The sequence below is a fragment of the Panthera tigris genome, chromosome E3, assembly GCF_018350195.1.
Source record: "Panthera tigris isolate Pti1 chromosome E3, P.tigris_Pti1_mat1.1, whole genome shotgun sequence".
In the NCBI taxonomy this organism is placed as follows: Eukaryota; Metazoa; Chordata; class Mammalia; order Carnivora; family Felidae; genus Panthera; species Panthera tigris.
In genome coordinates, this window is record NC_056675.1 from 41,066,484 (window position 1) to 41,084,633 (window position 18,150).

An 18,150-nucleotide genomic window follows, 5' to 3' on the forward strand; every position below is an offset into this window, starting at 1 on the left:
ACACGGATCAGAGAACTGGGAAGCAGGCTCTTGGGTAGTGAAGGCTCTTCCCAAGGTCCTTCCCTCAGTGAGCTCTGGGGGCCAGGCTGCTGCACATCTGTGCTCAGAGCCAGCCCTGAGTCCCAGAGCTCAACGTCCAGGCTGGAGCCAGCCAGTGGTCAAGTGAGAGCCTTGTGCAGGGCATCATGGGGCAGCTGGCACCCCGGGAAGGCCATGAGGGTGGCCTGGAGATGGGCACAGGAGGAGGGCTAAGCTCTATTCTGGGGAAAGAAGGGACCGGCCACAGACCTATGATGGGGCCAGGGTGACAAAGGAGCAGGACCACCAAGCAGACCTACGCTTGGTGCTCCAGAAAAGGGCCCAGCACCTCTTCCTACTGTCCCCACCTTTCTCCTGAGTAGCTCCCCTCCTTTCTGTCTGGTCTTGCCTTGTCCTCCCACGCCCTGAGCTGTCATTCCGGACAGGTCATCTAAGGACAGGGGCATAGGTAGAGGTGAGAGAGGATTAACGAGGGGTGGGAGGAAACTTCTGCAGGTGACGGTGATTGTGGTAATATTTTCATGGATATAGACCTAGAGAACTCTTCAAATTATACACTTCACATACAATTTATTGTATGTCAGTTACACCTCAATCAAGCCATAAACAAAAACTTCAGGCCAACTATTTCTAATTCTCAGTATTGAAAACTAGATTAACATTTTGCACTTGGTAAGTAAACTCGGAAGTAAATTTTCGGTCTAGATCACTCCCTCCCCCGCTAGCCTCCAGCAGTGGAGAGCACAGAGCCACACTCGTGTTTACTGATATTTTATTCAGTGGGGAAGGATTTTTTTCATCACCTTCAAATTTAGTAAAGTACATTCCTCAGAGTAAAAATAGAACATGAGTTTGTAAAAGCACAGTCTAATTCCTCCTGACTCGGCGGAGGTTTGGATGGTTTTCTTATTTAAACATTTCACTCTGACGTTGTCGTTACCTGCTCGCATCTTCCTGTGATGACGGGCCTCGCCAGTCCCCGCAGCCGTGCCCAGACCGCTTTGTAGCCTACACTCTGCACCCACCTCACCTCCCCCGGGGCCCAAAGCATGGCTGGGGGATGGGCATGAGGAGCTAGCAGGGAGAGTTTTGTGCGGGATTCAGAGCTTCTTTTCTTTGGCCACAGGTCACGCTTTTTGAAGAGTTGAAGATGTAATTTCCATCATTCTTCTCCCATCACGTAAAAATTGTCCAAGTTACATGTGGTGGCAGAAGAGATAATTCTGCCTATTTCTTTTTTTTTAAATGTTTATTTATTTTGGGGGGGGGGGCAGGGAGAGAATGCCAAGCAGGCTCTTTGCTCGATCTTGCAAACTGTGAGATCATGACCTGAGCCAAAATCAAGAGTCTAGGGCTTAATCAACTGAGCCACCCAGGCGCCCCCCAATTCTGCAGATTTATGACAGACATCTCTCATCCCTCAACCGACACCTGTCAGGTACCGTCTCCTCGAGATGCTCTGACGTTCGGATCTGATGAGGTGCCCCTCAAACTCCAAGAATTGGCAATAAAATTATCCTCTGAGAGTTCAGTTAGTGAGACCCATATTGATTACATTTATTACTGGAAGAAATAATACAAGAGGTAATCAAAACAAATGAATAAAGAGTCATAGAATCCTCTGCTTGTTGAGAAAGTTATGTGGGTCTGCTCCCAACGATCTGCACCAGAGTCCAGGGAGAACCCTGTGAAATCCATCAACTCCCTGTCTGGGGGGTGGGGGTGGGGGTGGGGGGGTACTGTTTCACCAAAGAACCGAGTTACAAAGGGGAAGGAAAAGGAAAGTCCAAAGAAAGATTCAGTCTCCACCATGGTCCCCAGGAAAAAAGGTTGAGTAGGGCAGAGCCCTGGCCCTGAGATAGGGGCGGGGAGTGTGGATAGAGCACAGACTTAGGCAATCTCTGCCATCTTCCACCCGGCCTTTGGGTTTCACCAGAGGGAGACCTAAGATTCACCTGGTCACTGGAAAAGAGTACACACACACACACATCAGCACGCTAGGCTACACATTGGTCTTTAGTGAGTTTCTTTGGTGTCAGTCAGGATCCACATGGGATGGTCTGCTAACACATTTTCTAGAAGCAGCCCCTCTCCAAGCCCGTGGCTGTAATGGGAGTTGCCGTGTTCATATGTGTGATCAAACCTTGGCTGCGGCTTATTGAAAAGCGCTAGACTCCTGATCCGAACGGAGTGACTGGGTACCTTTCCTCAGGACTGGGGATGTGACTCTGAGGGAAGGAAGGCAGCCCTTCTCTCCAGGGGTTGGGCTGCAGCTTGAACACACAGTGGCTGGGACCTGGTCGTAGAGAGAGCTGATGTGCAGCGAGGGGAATGTGCAGGTTCCCAGGGAGAGGGAGAAGTGGAAGAAGGAAGGGGTGCTCACCCCTGGGCCCTAGAGCCCTAGCACACCCACCGTTGGAGCCAGTGAAGGAGCCCAGGAGCGTTCTCACACATTCCCTCTCTTTGGATCTGAACAGCCAGAGTAAGAGTAGATTTCTTTTTTTTTTTTTAAGATGCAATTAAAAAAAATTTTTTAAGGTTTATTTCTGAGAGAGACAGAGTGCTAGCGGGAGAGGGGCAGAGAGAGAGGAAGAGAGGCACAGAATCCAAAGCAGGCTCCAGGCTCTGAGCTGTCAGCACAGAGCCCCACGCGGAGCTTGAAATCGTGATCTTCGAGATCATGACCTGAGCTGAGCCGAAGTTGGACGCTCAACCGACAGAGCCACCCAGGCGCCCCCAGAGCAGATTTCTGATGCCAGCATCCAACACAGACTAGCCTCAGTATCCTGAGGGAGATGCCTGAGGGGGCCCATGTGCCGCCAGGGAAACCCTACCCTGGAGAGTTCATCGACCCTGCTCCAGGGGACCTAGCTGCAGCGTGACTGGGCCTCTATGCAGGGCAGGAAGGAGCAAGGCCCTCCCCCTCCCGGGGACCTGCTATGTAGGGTGGGGGCTTGACCACGAGAAGCGGGTTTGCTCTAATCCATAGGATAAGGACAAGGGGATGTGAGGGTCAGAGGAGAGAGGAACATCTACTGAGCCTCCAATTGTGGGGGTTCTTGGGACTCCTCATTCTTCCCGCTTTACTCAGCGAGCCCACGGGCACAGATGCCGAGGCAGAGAGCGCAGAAGCTCAGGAGACTCGGGGGTGCCCACGCCTCGGTCCGCAGCCAGGGTGCCGGGCACAAGCAGGAGCTCAGTGTGCACTTGGTGGATAGTGTGTGAGTGAAGAGGGGGGAGGGGGAGGGGGGAGGTGAAAGACCCAGAGCGACCAGAGACAAACACGGGGAGGGCGTGCCAACCCAGGGACCAAGAGAAGGGCACGGCTCAAGTGCGGCTTTTGGGAAACCAGCCTTAGTGCCTGGTGCTGACCTCTGGGCCTTTCTAAGGTGACACCAAGGACAGAGCCAGCTCATACAAGCCACCGCAGAATTCTACCAAGTTACCATGACAACAGGAGGAGTGAGCAGAGAGAAACTCCCCAAATCAGCACTCCTTATTTCAGACCATTTTGAGGTTTCCTTCGCTTTCTGTATTACAAGGGCGAGAACACCCGAACGTCCTTTGCATGGTGGGATGTCTCGGGAATAATCTGTGTGGCTCACACGGCATAGGGTGAATAAGCTGGGATTGGTTCATTTATTCATTCAACAGATAAAGCACGCAGAGCTTTTCAAAAATGCCTATCTGCTCCCTGAGACGCTGGCGAAGGAATGGGAGAGGCTGGAAGGCTGCACTGCCTCTGTGGCTGGCAGTCCTCTGCTTTGGCTCCTGGTCTCACGTGGTTCGAAGGGATGAAAGCGGGACCCCCTCACCGTCGAACGGGGAGCTCAGGGCGGCCCGGAGATCAGCTTCTACGGCGAAGGTTGCAGGAAACTCTGACCAGGGTTCACGTGCACGGAATTACCCGTCCTTTCAGAGAACCTGACACTTCCTGAGGGAATCTAGAGATGGCTAATGTGAAAGAGGACAACTTAGTTCTCTGTCAATCGCCACAGAGCCTGAGTGCCACTGCTGGGGCCATCTGCCCACACCCCCTGGTCCTCTCGCCAGCCTGTGCGCGGGGCCCACCAGCCTCACCACCCAGCAAGTGGCACCGCTGAGTGTGCCTGTGACCCAGGGGCCGCCAGCAGCCTCCCAAGACTCAAGGGACAACCTGGGTGGGTGCAGGGAGCCAAACAGAGAGGGTCTATCTCATAGCCAAATGACCACCACATGCAGGCAATCAACGACAGAGTAAAACAGTTTTTCTGGGTGTTTCTGGAAGAGACTGGCGTTGGATTTGGTAGACTGAGTGAAGATTATCTGCCGTCACCAATGTGGGCGGCATCACTGATGCCATCCACTGATGGCCCCAGGAGAACAGACGGGCAGAGGAAGGACGACTCCCTCTCCCTCTGCTCGAGCTGGAACGTCCATCCTTTCCTACCCTTGGCCACCAGAGCGCCTGTTTCTCAGGGCTTCGGACTCGGACTGAATCATACCGCCAGCTTGCCTGGGTCTCCAGCTCGTACACAGAGAACGTGGGACTTCTTGGGGCTCCACAGTGGCGTGAGCCACCCCTCCAACAAACCCCCTCAGGCGTACCTCTATATATCCTATTGGTCCTGCTTCTTGGGAGAACGCTGACGCAGCAGTAAAAGGCCTGGTTCTGCAACCTTCTTTCCAGACTCTGTCCTCCTGGAAGTAAGCCATTGTTGAGTCCCAGCAAGTGTTTTTTTTTGTTTTTGTTTTTGGCCAGATCCCCTGTGGGAGGGAGTTTGCACCTCAGCTGTGCGTCCCAGCCTTCAAAGGCAGCAGAGACCCTGGCCGTCAGCCTACCTCTGGCCACCACCCAGGTCCTTCCTCAAGGAAGGACCGCAACCCAAGCTCGGCCGGCGGGGGGGCGGGAGGGGTTGTCTGATGACAGCCTCTGCCTTTCAATGGCCAGCCTGCCCAGTAACCACTCTCACTGCTTTGTGTTTCCACCCAGCTGCATGAGAAGGACCCATTCGTCTGCCTTGCTGGCAGACACGATGCCACCACATTCCAGTCTCCGTGACAAGAAGCACCTTTAAAGCAAGTGGAGTACCCTCTGCCAGGTGGCTTCTCAGCCAGTGTGGTTCTGGGGCCTCCTTACCACTCTCCTGCACCCTCAAAGACGGGTACAGTCTCTTTCCACGGAACAAAGGCTCCGGGACAAGGGACGTGTGATGTGGCACCTGGGGCAGAGAACTGAAGCTCCATGCTCTAACGGCGGCCAGCACTGTCCAGGAGCAAACCGGGACTTGCAGGGCAAGGCAGCCCCCTTTGGGACCTGGCCGGTCTGAGCACACCCCCTCCCACCAGGGAAGCAGGCAGCCTCCCAGTGCCTGTGCCTCAGGAAGTATCAGGTAGGAGGCGGGAGGCGGCCTCTAAACCCCTCACCGGAGGAGGACAGGAAGGAAGCACCCCCCACTCCAAATGACCGGATCACCCATGATTCTTTTCAAGCATCACCCTCTTCCTCCTAAAAATTTTTGCAGGGGCGCCTGGGTGGCTCCAGCGGTTAAGCGTCTGACTTCAGCTCAGGTCATGATCTCACGGTTTGTGAGTTTGAGCCCGTGTTGGGCTCTATGCTGACAGCTCAGAGTCTGGAGCCTGCTTCAGATTCTGTGTCTCTCTGTCTCTCTCTCTCTCTCTCTCTCTGTTCCTCCCCCACTTGTACTGTCTCGCTGTCTCTCAAAAATAAACGAAGAATAAAAAAACGTTCACAAAGTCCAACAAATAGATGTTTCATAGTAAAAAGAGTAGTTTTTAAAATTTGTTTATTTATTTATTCTGAGAGAGAGAGAAAGCGGGGGAGGGGAAAAGAGAGAGAGAGAGGGAGAGAGAGAAAATCCCAAGCAGGCTCCACTGTCAGCACAGGGCTTGATCCCACGAACCGTGAACTCCCGACCTGAGCCAAAATCAAGAGTCAGACCCTCAACCGACTGAGCCCCCGAGGCGCCCCTGAGGCCAGAATTTTCTGAGCCCTTTGGAACTATGGGAGGTGCTGATGAAGACAATGGCCAGCTGGAGGACCTAGAAAGTAGTCTCTGAATGGCAAAGGACTAAGTCCACTAGGACGTCCCAGCAAAGGACAGACTGGCTCCAGGACAGGTGGGGAGCAACCCAGCCCGTGTCACCAAAGGCTGATAGGGATGGGTGACCCCCAGGCGGGGGATCCCGTATGCAGCCCAACACCCTGGTAAGGGGATCCAGGATACCAGGCCTGGGGTGGGAGGGGTCAAAGATGCTTTTCTAGTCTCCCTGGTTTGGCTTCCTGGTTTAGCCGAATAAGATCCCAAAACGGAAGATCCAGGAAGGGAAGACAGGGAGCCTGAAAGGCCCGCTTTCTGCAGCAGGGCTGCCTCGGGACACCCATGGGACACCCGCTTTCTGCAGCAGCAGAATGAAGGCCTCCCAGGCCGGGGCGAGGCAGGGCAGGCACGTGGGGCAGCACCGTGGCTGCAACCCCACTCCCGGGGCAGCTCTGGAATGTCAAAGCCCCTCTGGCGACACCCGCGTGGTGCGGACAGGTCAGCGGGCAGCATCATAGCCTGGTCACTCCTGCCCGAGCACGGGAGATGGGGCCGGGGGGAGGGAAGGTGGACACAGCAGGGCTCCCGGGGGAGAGGCCAGTCTCGGATTCAGATGCCGCTGCACTGTCCAGTTTGATGCTCTGTGGGTGGGAGGCAGGTCCTGGAAAGAGCACCGCAGGAGGCGTCCCAAGAGGGGCTGTGGACAAGATTCCCTTCAGAAGGCCTCCTTTGCTTCAGACACCTGTCCGGAATTGCAGCAGATGCCAAGGTCACAGGGGAAGACCGAGGGGCGCCAGCGTCTGCCTCCCGCGCAGCCCCTGGCAGCGCCCAGGAAGCACGCCGCAGATGCCCGTCAGCGCCGGGCCAGGAGAGCAGGCTGCCGGGCCCCATGCGTCTCCCAGGGGGATGGACGCCAGCAACCCCTTCTGCAACCTTCCAGAGCTCCCCAAGATGAGTGTCCCTCAGCCCACTGACTGTGGTGCCAGCCCGGGGCGCACTCCCTCCCGCCGCCCGGTCACCCGCGTGCCCCGGGCACTGAGAACGTGTCTGCCGGCAAGCAAACCACAGAGGGCCTCAGAAGAGGGGCTTCTCAGCCTCACCTGTGCCCACCAACAAAGCCACCTGCAGGGTGGATGGGGGTCATTACGGAACCAACCATGGCTCCATGCTGTAACCATACGCTGTGAGCTCCTGGGGTATCCCTCCACCAAATCCACCCCTCAGACAGGACAGGAGTCAGCAACGACCCTAGAATGTTCCTGCCCTCAGCCTGAAGTTGGGGACCCAGGAGGCTTGGGGGACAGAGGGCCTGAGCCACCTCCTCAGCCTTCCTCAGAGGAATATGCTGCTCAGGGAACTAGGGTGAGCAGGCCTCAGAGGCTGGCCGCAGCACGGAGATTAGTGGGACAGAAGGGGAAGGCAGAGAGCAATGGTACCCTCTCCCCATGCCTGCATGGCCCAGCAGGCCCTCAGGCCTCCAGAGAAGGTCATCCAGGGGAGCTCCCAAAGAGCGGGGTTCCCATCTGCTGCAGGCAAGCATGCCCATCCTGATTTGCAGAGAGGCCCTGAGGTCTGGGGTGCAACTACATTGGGCCGGGCCCCCTCCTAGCACCACCCACCAGCTCAAAAAGATGCCTCCCTGGCCTTGCCCTACCCACGGCTTGGCCTACTGGGGTAGTCGAAACCCAAAAGTTCCCAAGAACACATCTAGAAATACACCCAAAGGATGGAGGTGAAACACAACAGGGCCCAGCACAGTGCCCATCAGCCCCCCGGGTGGGGGTTTCGGGGAGGGGGTCAAGGACACGGGTGAACCCTAAAGGTGGGAGCAGCACATCACCTAGAGCTTAGCAGAGAAGGATTCAAAATCTGCCAGTAACTTGATGTCGTTAGGGAGTGTCAGCCACGCCCCGCCGTCCACCACCAGCACAGCGCCGGTCACATGGGATGCCAAAGGGCTGGCCAGGAACAGCGCGCTGTGGGCAACGTCTGTCTTATTGCCCAGCCTCTGCAGGGGGATGGCCAGGACCTTCGTGCTGACACTGGCTTGGGGGCCACCTGGAAGGGCAGCAGGTGGCTTAGCACCATGAGCCCTGGGACCCAGGGCCCTCCACTCCCTTCTGCCCAGCTTTCCCTAAACCACATCTAGGAACACCGAGGGCAGGGCTGGGACAGGCAAGGTAAGAAAGAACATGGCTACAGAAGCAGCACGGGGCTTTCTGCCACACACAGGGTCAGGGTTCTGGAAGCTCTAATGGGTATCCCACTTTGTGTCTGGCTCATACATCGAGGCCAGCAGCCGTGTAGCCTCTACCTCCGAGGAACAGCTGCCCACGTCTGGCTGACCGTTAGTCTGTCACAGGCGTGCTCACCAATAACGGCCCAGACTTGGCTTGGGGACGGACTCTTTGCCAGCCCCGGGAGCCATGAGGAATCGGCCCTCATCGTGCGCCTGTCCCAGCCAGGTGGGAGGGGAGCCCACAGAGGTACTGCGGGGCACGAAGCTCCGGAAGGGGCTTACCCAGCCGCCAGAACCCCTCTGTGCCGCTGATGAGGCCGGGGGCGAGGCTGTTGACACGGATGTTCTGGGGACCCCACTCCACAGCCAAGTGCCGTGTCATTGCATCTGCACAGAAGGAAGGTAGGCATGAGGAGGGGTGCAGGGCTGCTCTGCTTTCTGGGGCGGCTTGGGTATGAGTCGGGGCTCAGGGCCAGGGCCGGCCCTCTCCACTGCCCACCACTGTGCTTAGCTTTACCAGGACACTGTGGGCCTCCAGGGACAGGCCGGAGAGGGACCCATCGGGAGCCCAGGCAGGCAGACCAGAGGGTGTGCCCGTACCCACAGCCGCCTTGGCAGAGCCTGCGTGCACTTGAAGCACCTGCCCCCGGCTGCCCAGGGTCGCAGTGATGTTCACGATCACCCCTCCATGGTCCTGGAACACATGGGGGAGCACAGTGAGCAGGTGGCCAGAAGATGCCTTTCCCACGTGGAAAGGACGCTCACCCGGAAGAACTTCTCATAAAGCACACGAGACGTGTTGAAGGTGCCCAAGGTGTCAATGTCCATCACGGTCTTGAAGGCGTTGAAGGACAATGTGCTGGCAGGGCACAGGAAGTTTCCGGCCGCACCTGCGGGGTGCAAGGAGACAGTGGCTGGTGCTGGAGCTCCAGGCAGTTAGGACACACGGACCCTCAGGATGGTCCAGGCTGGATGGGGGAGGGGCCCAAGCAGTTGGGTAAATTCTTGCATGACAGGGCAGGATGCATCTCCTGAGTTGGATTGTGCTCCTCAGACACATGAAGTGCTAATCCCTGGCACCTGTGAGTGAGAATTTATCTGGAAATAAGCTCTTTTGGAGGCAATCAAGTTAAGATGACATCATCTTAGGGGGGGGCCTACATCCAAGGACCGGTGTCCCCCTGAGGAAAGGAGAAAAGACACAGAGAAACACGAGGGAGGCCATGCAAAGAGGCAGGCAGAGACTGGAGCGACGCGGCCCCAAGCCAACGAGCACCGAGGGTCGCCAGCAACGCCAGAAGCTGAGAGAGAGGCCTGGGACTGACTCTCCCCGGGGCCCGTCCGAGGGGCCGGCCCTGCCGACACCTTGGTTTTGGATCTGTGACCTCCAGAAGTGTGAGAGAATATATTTCCATTGTTTTAAGCCACTCAGCTCGTGGTACTTCGTTAGCTGCAGGAGATTTATGTACCCCATGTTTCTAAGAGGGAATTTCAGCAAAAAGTGAACCTTGACGTGAACTACAGACAGGCTAATGATACCTATCATTCTGGTTCACCGACTGTAACAAGTGCAGGATGTTAACAAGAGGCCCCTGTGTGTGTGGGGGGGGGGGTGGTGAAATTCTGTGTACCAGCTGCTTGATTGTTCTGTACATCTTGAACCCTACTAAAAAAAATTAAGCCTATCTTTTTTTTAAAGGGAGAATTTTGAGACACGAGAGTGCCCCAGCTCTGTGATCCAGCCAAGTTCATAGGATGTCCAACCTTCTCCGTGATTGCACTGACCCAGAAGGAGCCAGGGGCCCAGGACAGCAGTCCTGAGGCCCCCGCAACAGGGAGGTCTGGTACTGTGACCCATCAGAAGCCCCCGGGCCTCGCCCAGCAGCCACTCACAGTTAATGAGAATGTCAATTTTCCCAAACTCCTTCAGTGCCTGGTCCACAGCAGCTGTGATGGCCGGGGGAGCGCGAACGTCCAGAGACAAAGGCAGGCATTGCTGGCCAGTGGCAGCAGCCAGCTTTCTGGCAGCCTAGAAGCCAGATGGAAAGAGAGGTGGACAGCGGCCCAGTGGCCTTGGCCTGGAGCCAGGATCCTCCTTCCACATTACCCTCCAGGCCACTGGTCACTGGTCATGGGTCGACAATGGCCCCCGCTGACTTCTCGTCCCCGAGACCAGCTGTGGCAGGGGTGAGACTCTCCTCCCAGGTGGACGGGACCTGTGAACCACCCTCAAAATCCATATGAGCTGAGATCTCTCTTGGGGCAACAATACCACCCAACATGAGGGCCTCCTCACAAAAATTAGGTTTTGTAAAAAGCCAGGGGTGTCCCTGTGGGAGGAGGCCACTTCCACTGAGGTTCCATATCTGGGGGAGGAACAGGTTTTAGTGTCACCATCCTCTGGGCCTCAGGACCCTCCGGGCACAGGCTCTGGGCCCCCACAGCTAGCCACAGATGGGGTGGGCACAGGAGAAACCCACTTACCACTGACACTCTTGGAAGGCTTCTGCTGGCGATGACAGTGTGGCAGCCGTGCCTGTAAAGCGTGAGAGCATCAAGGCACAAGGGACACGCCCAGGTGGGCTCCTGCCCGGTGCCCTAGGCAGAGCTCCCTTCCCCCAAGGCTCTCTTGGGCTGAAGGCACAGCTGGCAGAGAACATAGGGATCTGAGCAGGGCCAGCCGCACCAATGGTGTCCACCCTGGGGTCTCCTGCCTGGGTCCCTCTGGCAATAGGGCATCCCAGCCACAGAGACGTGTGGGCCGTGCCCCAGACACCATGCGCACAGCACTGAGGCAGCTGTGAGCCTCAGATGCACAGCCCAGGCATCTGTATGGGCCCTGCTGGGTCCCCCTGGCGTGGCCCCATGTGCCCTGGCCTCTCCCTGTGAAGTTGGAGTGAAGGACAGAGAGAGCCCCTTCTGAGGCCAGGGTCCCTGCGTTGCCTCGCCTCCTGACAGACTCAGCCTCACGGTGACGACGGCAGCTACTACCCGCTGCGTAGGTCCCATCTAATCCTCAAAAGGCCCCTCAGCACAGCGGCTACACTCTGCTCAGAGCAGCAACATGCACAAAGTCACCAGCTCGGAAAATAAATTCAGCTGGAATGGATGAATCCCCAAATCTCACCCAGTGAGACTCACCTCTCTGGTATGAAAAGTGGGGGCCTGGGGAAAACCGGGGAGGGTCTCTAGGATATCAGCAGGCTTCCTTTTCCTCAACCCCAGCCTAAACCTGGTCCTTTCCTGGGGTGGGGGTGGGGGTGGGGGCACAAGTGGTTGACCTGGGCCTGAGGTCAAGATCTCCTGTCCCAAGAGACACTGTGCTCTCCACACTACTGGCGTCAACTCAGCTCATCCTGACTCTGGCTCCACGAGGCCCCAGGGAGCTTGGCAGCAGTTACCTCAACCTGCTGAACCCTCCCTCTTTGTATAAATGAGGGTGCTGGGGCCAGAGTCATCGTCTCAACTAATCTCTAGGACAAGACCCTAGAGTCCTGCCTCCTTCAGGAAAGCGCATGACCCCTTTCAGATGCTTTCTGATGCCCTGTGGCCTAGAGGGGTTCCCACCTCCCCCCAGCATCTTGCCTGCCCAGGGATCTCAGGATCCAGCGGGGTCCAGGCAAAGTGGAACAAGTTTCAGGGGGCTGGGAGTGCACAGAGTACACAGAGCAGTGCTCACCGCATGAAAATCTCAGCAATTCGGAACCCAATCCCAGAGCCACCACCTGTGATGAAGGCCACTTTGTCCCTAAGAAAACAGGAAGCACTTTATTTACTTATCTTTTTTAACAGGAAGAACTTTAAAGAGATAGATGCTTGTTGACTTAGTGGGTGGGAGGAAGCCGGTGGTTCTGGGAAGATTTTGGCTCCCTGCACTGGGCACTTCTATCAGATTTGAATTGTTAGTAACAGGGATGACTTTTGTAAGAAAATGAAACGCTACTTTTTAAAGGCTGCATTCCTATGCTTTCTGGGTTTTCGGGGAAAAAATTATTTCAACCTAAAAACCTCTATTCAGAAAGTTATCAGTTAAGGGGCTCCTAACTGGCTCAGTCAGTAAAGCATGCGAATCTTGAACTGTGTCAGGAGTTCAAGCCCCACGTTGGGCAAGGCATGGAGCCTACTTTAAAAAACAAAAAACAACAACAAGAAACTTATCAGTGAGAAATATTTTCAAGACACACAAGCCTTCCTCCACCTGCCCCTCACTCCACTTTCCCAGGACCACCACTGGGAACACCCACCGCCACTGACCAAGACAAACAGAACGTGCTCCCAACAAGGCGAATGTCAAAATACCAGAGCACTTGCGTCCCCAGCGCCACCTGGACATTGAGACTGTCCGGCCGCCAGGCACGGGGTCCCCACACACCCTAGTAAAACCGCAGGTCCCCGAGCCACCCCTGCAGAGGTTGCACGCCCCTAGGGAGCCCCCTACTCAGCCCTCACCGTAGCAGGTCCGGGCAGAAGAGATGGCGGTACTCGGGAAGACACTCGTCCTCACTGACGTCGGGCGGCGGCTGGGCCATGGCTCTCGGTGCGGGTTAAGGGCGGCGAGCACAACAGGGACCTACCCAGGATCCGACAGCAGCGGAGACCCACCGCCGGATAGAAGCGTAGGCGCTCAGCACTCGCCCTGACCCAGATCCGGAGGCCCCGCTAGGCCCGCCCACAGCCGCCTTCTTGCTCCTCCCACATGCCCCCGCCCCAGTCGGCCCTCGCCTCTCCGTGACGCTCCGCCCACAGCGGCCTCCACTCTCCTCCCAGGATGCCCTGCCCACAGCGGCCCTCGCCTCTCCCGTGACGCTCAACCCACTGGGCCGACCGCCCCGCTAGCCCCGCCCACAGCTTCATTCAAGCTCTTTCCAGGACGTCCCGCCCACAGCGGCCCTCGCCTCTCCCGTGACGCTCCGCCCACTGGGCCGACCGCCCCGCTAGCCCCGCCCACAGCTTCATCCAGGCTCTTTCCAGGACGCTCCGCCTACAGCATCCACCACCCTCCTCCCAAGACACCCCGCCCACAGCGGCCCTCTCCGCTCCCGTGACGCTCCGCCCACAGCGGCCGCGCGACCTGCTGGGACTGGAGGTAACACCGCGCGGCCGGCGGGTTCCCGCCGCGGAGACTAAATGGGCACGGTTCTGAACGGTCTCCGTCCCTGAGTCCTTTTGACAACATTGGGAGCCAGTGCCGTGGTCGGAGCCCACCAGACACTGCGGACGTTTGGTGCCCGAGTTAAGGCGGCGCTCGCATGCCCCGCTGTGCATTTAAAACATCTGGTTTTGGGGGGCACTTAGCGTTTAAAGGCCCCCGCCAACCGGGCACTTCTCTTCAAAGATGTCAAAAAGTAGAGTGAGGACCAAGGCGGCCTCAGCAGATGTAATGATATGCAATGTCCAGTACCTGTGACAAGTGACCCGGGACACACATGAGGACCAGGGGTGAAGTGTAAGGTATATGGTGCTAACCTGAAAACAAGGAGACATGAGGCAATTCCAGTCTCCACGTGAAGCCACCTAGAGGGGAGGGGGCCGTGGTTACCAGGCCTTCTGCCCTGGGGGTGGTCTCAGTGGGTCCCCTCCACACCCCTTCTTGCCACCCTCCAGTCCTGCCCAAGGCAGTCCGTTCCTCATTCAGCATGATCAGACGAATGGGCAGCACCGGCTCCAGGGCTCACCTCAGATTCCTCCCCATTTCAGGCTGTGGGTCTTTGGACCCCTGCCTGTCTGATACATTCAATAAAGTTAATTGATCTCCTACTGATATGTGAGAAGGTACGCTTTATTTCAACACTCAAACTCATAACTTTGCATAAAGTCCTCGTCCTCATCCCTACCTCAGAGATGGCACAAACTAACAAGCAATCCACCCCATACACAACACAGTGAATTTTAATGCCCCCCCCCCCCAAGCCCCCGGCTTTGGGGGAAGGGAGGTCACAGTACCCACTCTTGGAGATCCCCCAAAGACTGTCAGTCTGGCACTTTGGTACAGAAAGAACTTGGTCCAAGTTGTTACTGGCTAGGATATTAAAAGGCACATAAAGTTGGTTATTCAACCCCTCTGGGCTGGGGTGGGGCAGAAGGTAGACAGGGAGGTGGTCTGGGACAGAAGGGCAGGCCGAGGTGTGGGCTCAAGTTCTTGTCGACAGAGGTAGTTGATCCCGGGTGGCTGAGGGCAGCCCGGGTGCTCAGGCTGGGTAGGTGCTGCTCTGGTGGCCTTCTTCTGTCCAGTCCACGAGCTCACTGCTCTGAAACCATAGCTGGATCTCCCTCTGGGCCCCCTCCACGGAGTCGCTGGCGTGGACGATGTTCCTGTGCCAAGTGATAGGTGGCAAAGGTAAGGCACAGAGTTCAGTGTGCACCTTGGGGGTCCCGGGGACTATCTGCCGATTCCGTACTGTTAAGAGGAACAAGCCCGGTATTGTGCAGAGGGGAAAGCAAGAACAGGAATGAAGACTGGCTCCAGCCTGGCCTTGGCCTCTTACCCACAACCTCACGACCTGCCCTGACCATTCTGGGAGACTCACGTTCCCACCAATCATCCAGTGCCAACCCTGTGGGGTGTCTGGCAACACAGAGTCAGGAAACAGAAAATGATGGCAGAGTTCGCACACAGCACACAGAGAATGCATTATCATCTCCTGTGTGCAAAGGGCTTTGAAAAACCTGTTCTTGCAAACGTGAGGTGTGTGCGACATCCCAGCATCAAAAATCTCTTCTGGCTTTACTTTGGCCCAGGTCCCATGGATCTGCCTTGGAAGCAGATTGCCACCCCACACTGAGGCCCTCCTCAACCCTGATGAGCTGGCCCATCAGCTCCAGTGGCTGAGTGTGTCAGGGTCCCCAGACCTGCTGATGTGGACGCTGAAGTCCCCCCTGATGGTGCCGGGGGCAGCCTCAGCTGAGTTGGTGTGTCCTATCATGGCCCTCGAGGAGCAGACCACGTTGGGGCCTTCCCAGACCTGCAGCACAGAGATAAGGGAGGTTGGGAGACGTGTCGACTGCCAAGGACTCAGCAGGTCTGGGCTCAGTCCAGGGACCTCCACCCCTTCCGCCACCCCTGCCTGCCGTACCATGGCCACCACGGGGCCGGAGGTCATGTAGCTGATGAGGGCTGGGTAGAAGGGCTTCCTCCGCAGGTCATGGTAGTGCTCGGCAAGGACTGTCTCTGGCGCCTGGGTGGCATTGGGGTAAGGGGTGAGAGGAGCCCCTGGACTGGGAACCCCGCTGGACGCTAGGGCAGTGACCACGGTACGTTGACCTCAGGGCACCTTGCAAATAGCAGCAAAATGGGCTGGCCCACCAGCAGACACCTCCCCACCGTTCCCCTTCTGCCAATACCAGGACGCTCCTGACGCAGGGCTGAGATGTGAAGGGCTGGGGTCCAGGAGGAGTCCCCCACTCCCAGTCCCCTCAAGGGCACCCCTGGATCGAGAGCCCGGGTACCTGCAGCATCTTCATCCCCACCAGCTTGAAGCCCCTCCTCTCAAAGCGCTGGATCACATCCCCAACGAGTCGCCGCTGCACCCCATCTGGCTTCACGGCAACCAGGGTCCGCTCCCGGGTCCAGGAAGACCCTCCTTGAGAAGATGGGGAATCAGGTGCCTGACCCTTTCACATCTCCCTGAACCCGGATCCCCCTGCCCGGGGCCAGGTGTCAGCTGGGCCTCAGAGTGTCTGCCTCTCCAGAGCAGCTCTGGAGGGGAGAAGTGCCGGGTCCACAGCCAACTAATGCCCGGCATGGCGCTGCCTTTCGGGGACAAGCAGGACAGTGGGTCCCCCGTGCTTCCAGCCTGTCAGAGGGGCCGTGGCTCCTCCCATGCAGTGGCAGGAGCACCCGTGATGGACACAGCGTGCCTGAGAAGGCATCTTCAAGAGTTGGGGAGGCACAGCTCCGCTCACTGGCCACCCAGAGGCCCAGAGATGCCACGCTGGAAAGCAGACACAACTCGTGGCCTTGCTTTTGACTCCCACCCTTGGGAGCGATGGCCAACACTGTCTCAACTCCCAGCCTGCCACACAAGGAAGGACCCAAAGCCCATGTCTTCTAGGTCTAAGGTGCAGGAACGGCAGGGAACCAGGGACTAGTGAGGTGCACCTTCCCTGCACACACTGGGACAAAAGGGAGCTGGGGGCTTAGGAGGAAGGTGGAAGGTAGAGGGTGTCTGTAGGTGGGGAGATGGGAGAGGGTTCCTCCTCGCACACCCTCACTGGCCAAACAGGAACTCTGTGCTGCTGGTGGGTTTCAAGACAGGACGCTTCCAGACCCAAATACAGGACTGGGCCGGGCCCCAGTCTTCTCTAGAGGACACTGCCAGGGAGACAGGAGGCGTCATCACCCATCACCCATCAGCCCCCTGCCACATTGTTACGTTGACCCTCAGCACTAGGTCCAGGGTCAAATGTGCCTTTGAGAGAAGCCTAAACCCTGGATGTCTCACAAAGACGGAGAACAGAACTGGAAGAGAAAGGATAGGATGGGGACAGGCCAGTGTCCCTCCGGGGACACTTCCCACCTCCGGGGGGAAAATCAACCACAAGGTGTGCAGAGACTGGAAAGCAGGCAGTAGGCACCCCCCACTTCTCTTCAGGACTGAATGAAGCCCCCTGGAAGAAGCCCCCCTGGCTTGTCCCCCCCAAACCCAGTGCCTAGGGGCCGTCTGTGCAGCCTGGCCGGCTGCCAGCTGACTTGTCCCTGAGAACAGGGCAGTTCACTCTTTCCAGAGTTTGGAACAAGAAGACATCTGGCTCTCGGGAGCACCCTGTGGGTCGCAATTACGGGGAGAACCCGCTACAGATACGGGCCCCAGGACCCCAGGCGGGGATGAGCCGGACGGAGTTAGGGCCTGCAGAAAAACGCTCCCAGGGCAGCGGCTCCGTGTGGGACTGTTCATCTGCTCAGAATGTCCCCCACAGCCGTCCCAGGTCCGCTGCAACCCTCATCACTGCCTATTGTGGCCACCAGGCCTCTGGTTTCCTCCTGCTTTGGAGCCTTGAGGGCACCCCCCGCCCCGGCCCCCAAGCAAGCCGGGACGGTGGGCGGATGGCGGGGGGGGGAGCAGCGAGCGGTGAAGACGTGCAGGGCGCCCCCGGCCCGCCCGGCGGGAACCCGAGGCCATCTAGACAGCCAGGCGGCCAGCGGCCACACGCGCGCCAACAAAGGCCGGGCTACGCCCCCGCCCGTCTCCCCCCTCCGCCGGTCGCCGACGGGCGGGACCACTCACCCGAGCTGGGGCGTGCGAGCAGGCTTGGGCCTGCGGCCCGCGGGCCGCTCAGCAACGCCGGCAGCGCCGCGCGCCCCAAGAGGCCGCCCATTACCCTCGGCCCGCGGGCCGCTGGCGGAGCGCGGAAAGAAGGCGGGCAACGGAGCCCGCAGGGAGAAAGGGCGGAGCGGAGGGGAGGGGAGGGCGGGGCAGAAGAGAGAGGCAGGGGCAGAGGGGAAGAGGGGGAGAAGGGCGGGGAGTAGTGGAGGGCGGGGCGGAGCGGAGGTGAGAAGGGCGGGGCGGAAGGGAGAAAAGGCAGGGGAGGGCGGGGCGGAAGAGAGAGGGAGGGGCGGAGGGGAAGGAGGGAAGGGGAGGGCGGAGCGGAGGGGAGGATGAGGAGAAGGGCGGGGAGTAGTGGAGGGTGGGGGGCGGGGCGGAGGGCGGGGCCGGAGAAGGAGGGGCGGAGGGGAGGGAGGGAAGGGGAGGGCGGAGTTGAGAAAGAAACAGGTATTTTGTTACAATAGTGTAGGGGTGGTGATGGTGGCCTGCTCCAGTTTGAAATAGTAAATCTTACTAGATCTTATTTAATGAACTTTTGAAAAACTATATATGCTGTTAATGGAAAAGG

The 18,150-nt window shown here is 57.9% G+C and overlaps 2 protein-coding genes across 6 annotated transcripts; both read right to left on the minus strand.

The window, feature by feature from the left end:
* Positions 1–2,715: 2,715 nt before the first annotated feature.
* Positions 2,716–12,986, minus strand: DECR2 (2,4-dienoyl-CoA reductase 2). Of its 5 annotated transcripts, none has more exons than XM_007093660.3 (9): positions 12,769–12,986; positions 11,999–12,067; positions 10,804–10,855; positions 10,213–10,348; positions 9,085–9,209; positions 8,920–9,013; positions 8,602–8,706; positions 4,627–4,719; positions 2,716–3,993 (listed from the first exon to the last, which is right to left on the minus strand). In XM_007093660.3, the coding sequence occupies exons 1-9, from the start codon at positions 12,846–12,848 to the stop codon at positions 3,929–3,931; spliced, it is 819 nt and encodes a 272-aa protein (XP_007093722.2). In that variant the 5' UTR covers positions 12,849–12,986; the 3' UTR covers positions 2,716–3,928. The 5 variants fall into 5 exon arrangements, with proteins under 5 accessions (XP_007093722.2, XP_007093715.2, XP_007093724.2 ...); XM_042971842.1 differs by lacking the exons at positions 2,716–3,993; positions 4,627–4,719 and adding exons at positions 5,931–6,777; positions 7,921–8,138; XM_007093656.3 differs by lacking the exons at positions 2,716–3,993; positions 4,627–4,719 and adding exons at positions 5,931–6,822; positions 7,921–8,138.
* A 1,091-nt stretch (positions 12,987–14,077) lies between these two features.
* Positions 14,078–17,739, minus strand: NME4 (NME/NM23 nucleoside diphosphate kinase 4). Its single transcript, XM_042971376.1, has 5 exons — positions 17,544–17,739; positions 15,766–15,899; positions 15,393–15,494; positions 15,169–15,281; positions 14,078–14,631 (listed from the first exon to the last, which is right to left on the minus strand). Exons 1-5 carry the CDS (start codon positions 17,632–17,634, stop codon positions 14,508–14,510), a joined length of 564 nt encoding a protein of 187 aa, XP_042827310.1. The 5' UTR covers positions 17,635–17,739; the 3' UTR covers positions 14,078–14,507.
* Between the last annotated feature and the right edge of the window lie 411 nt (positions 17,740–18,150).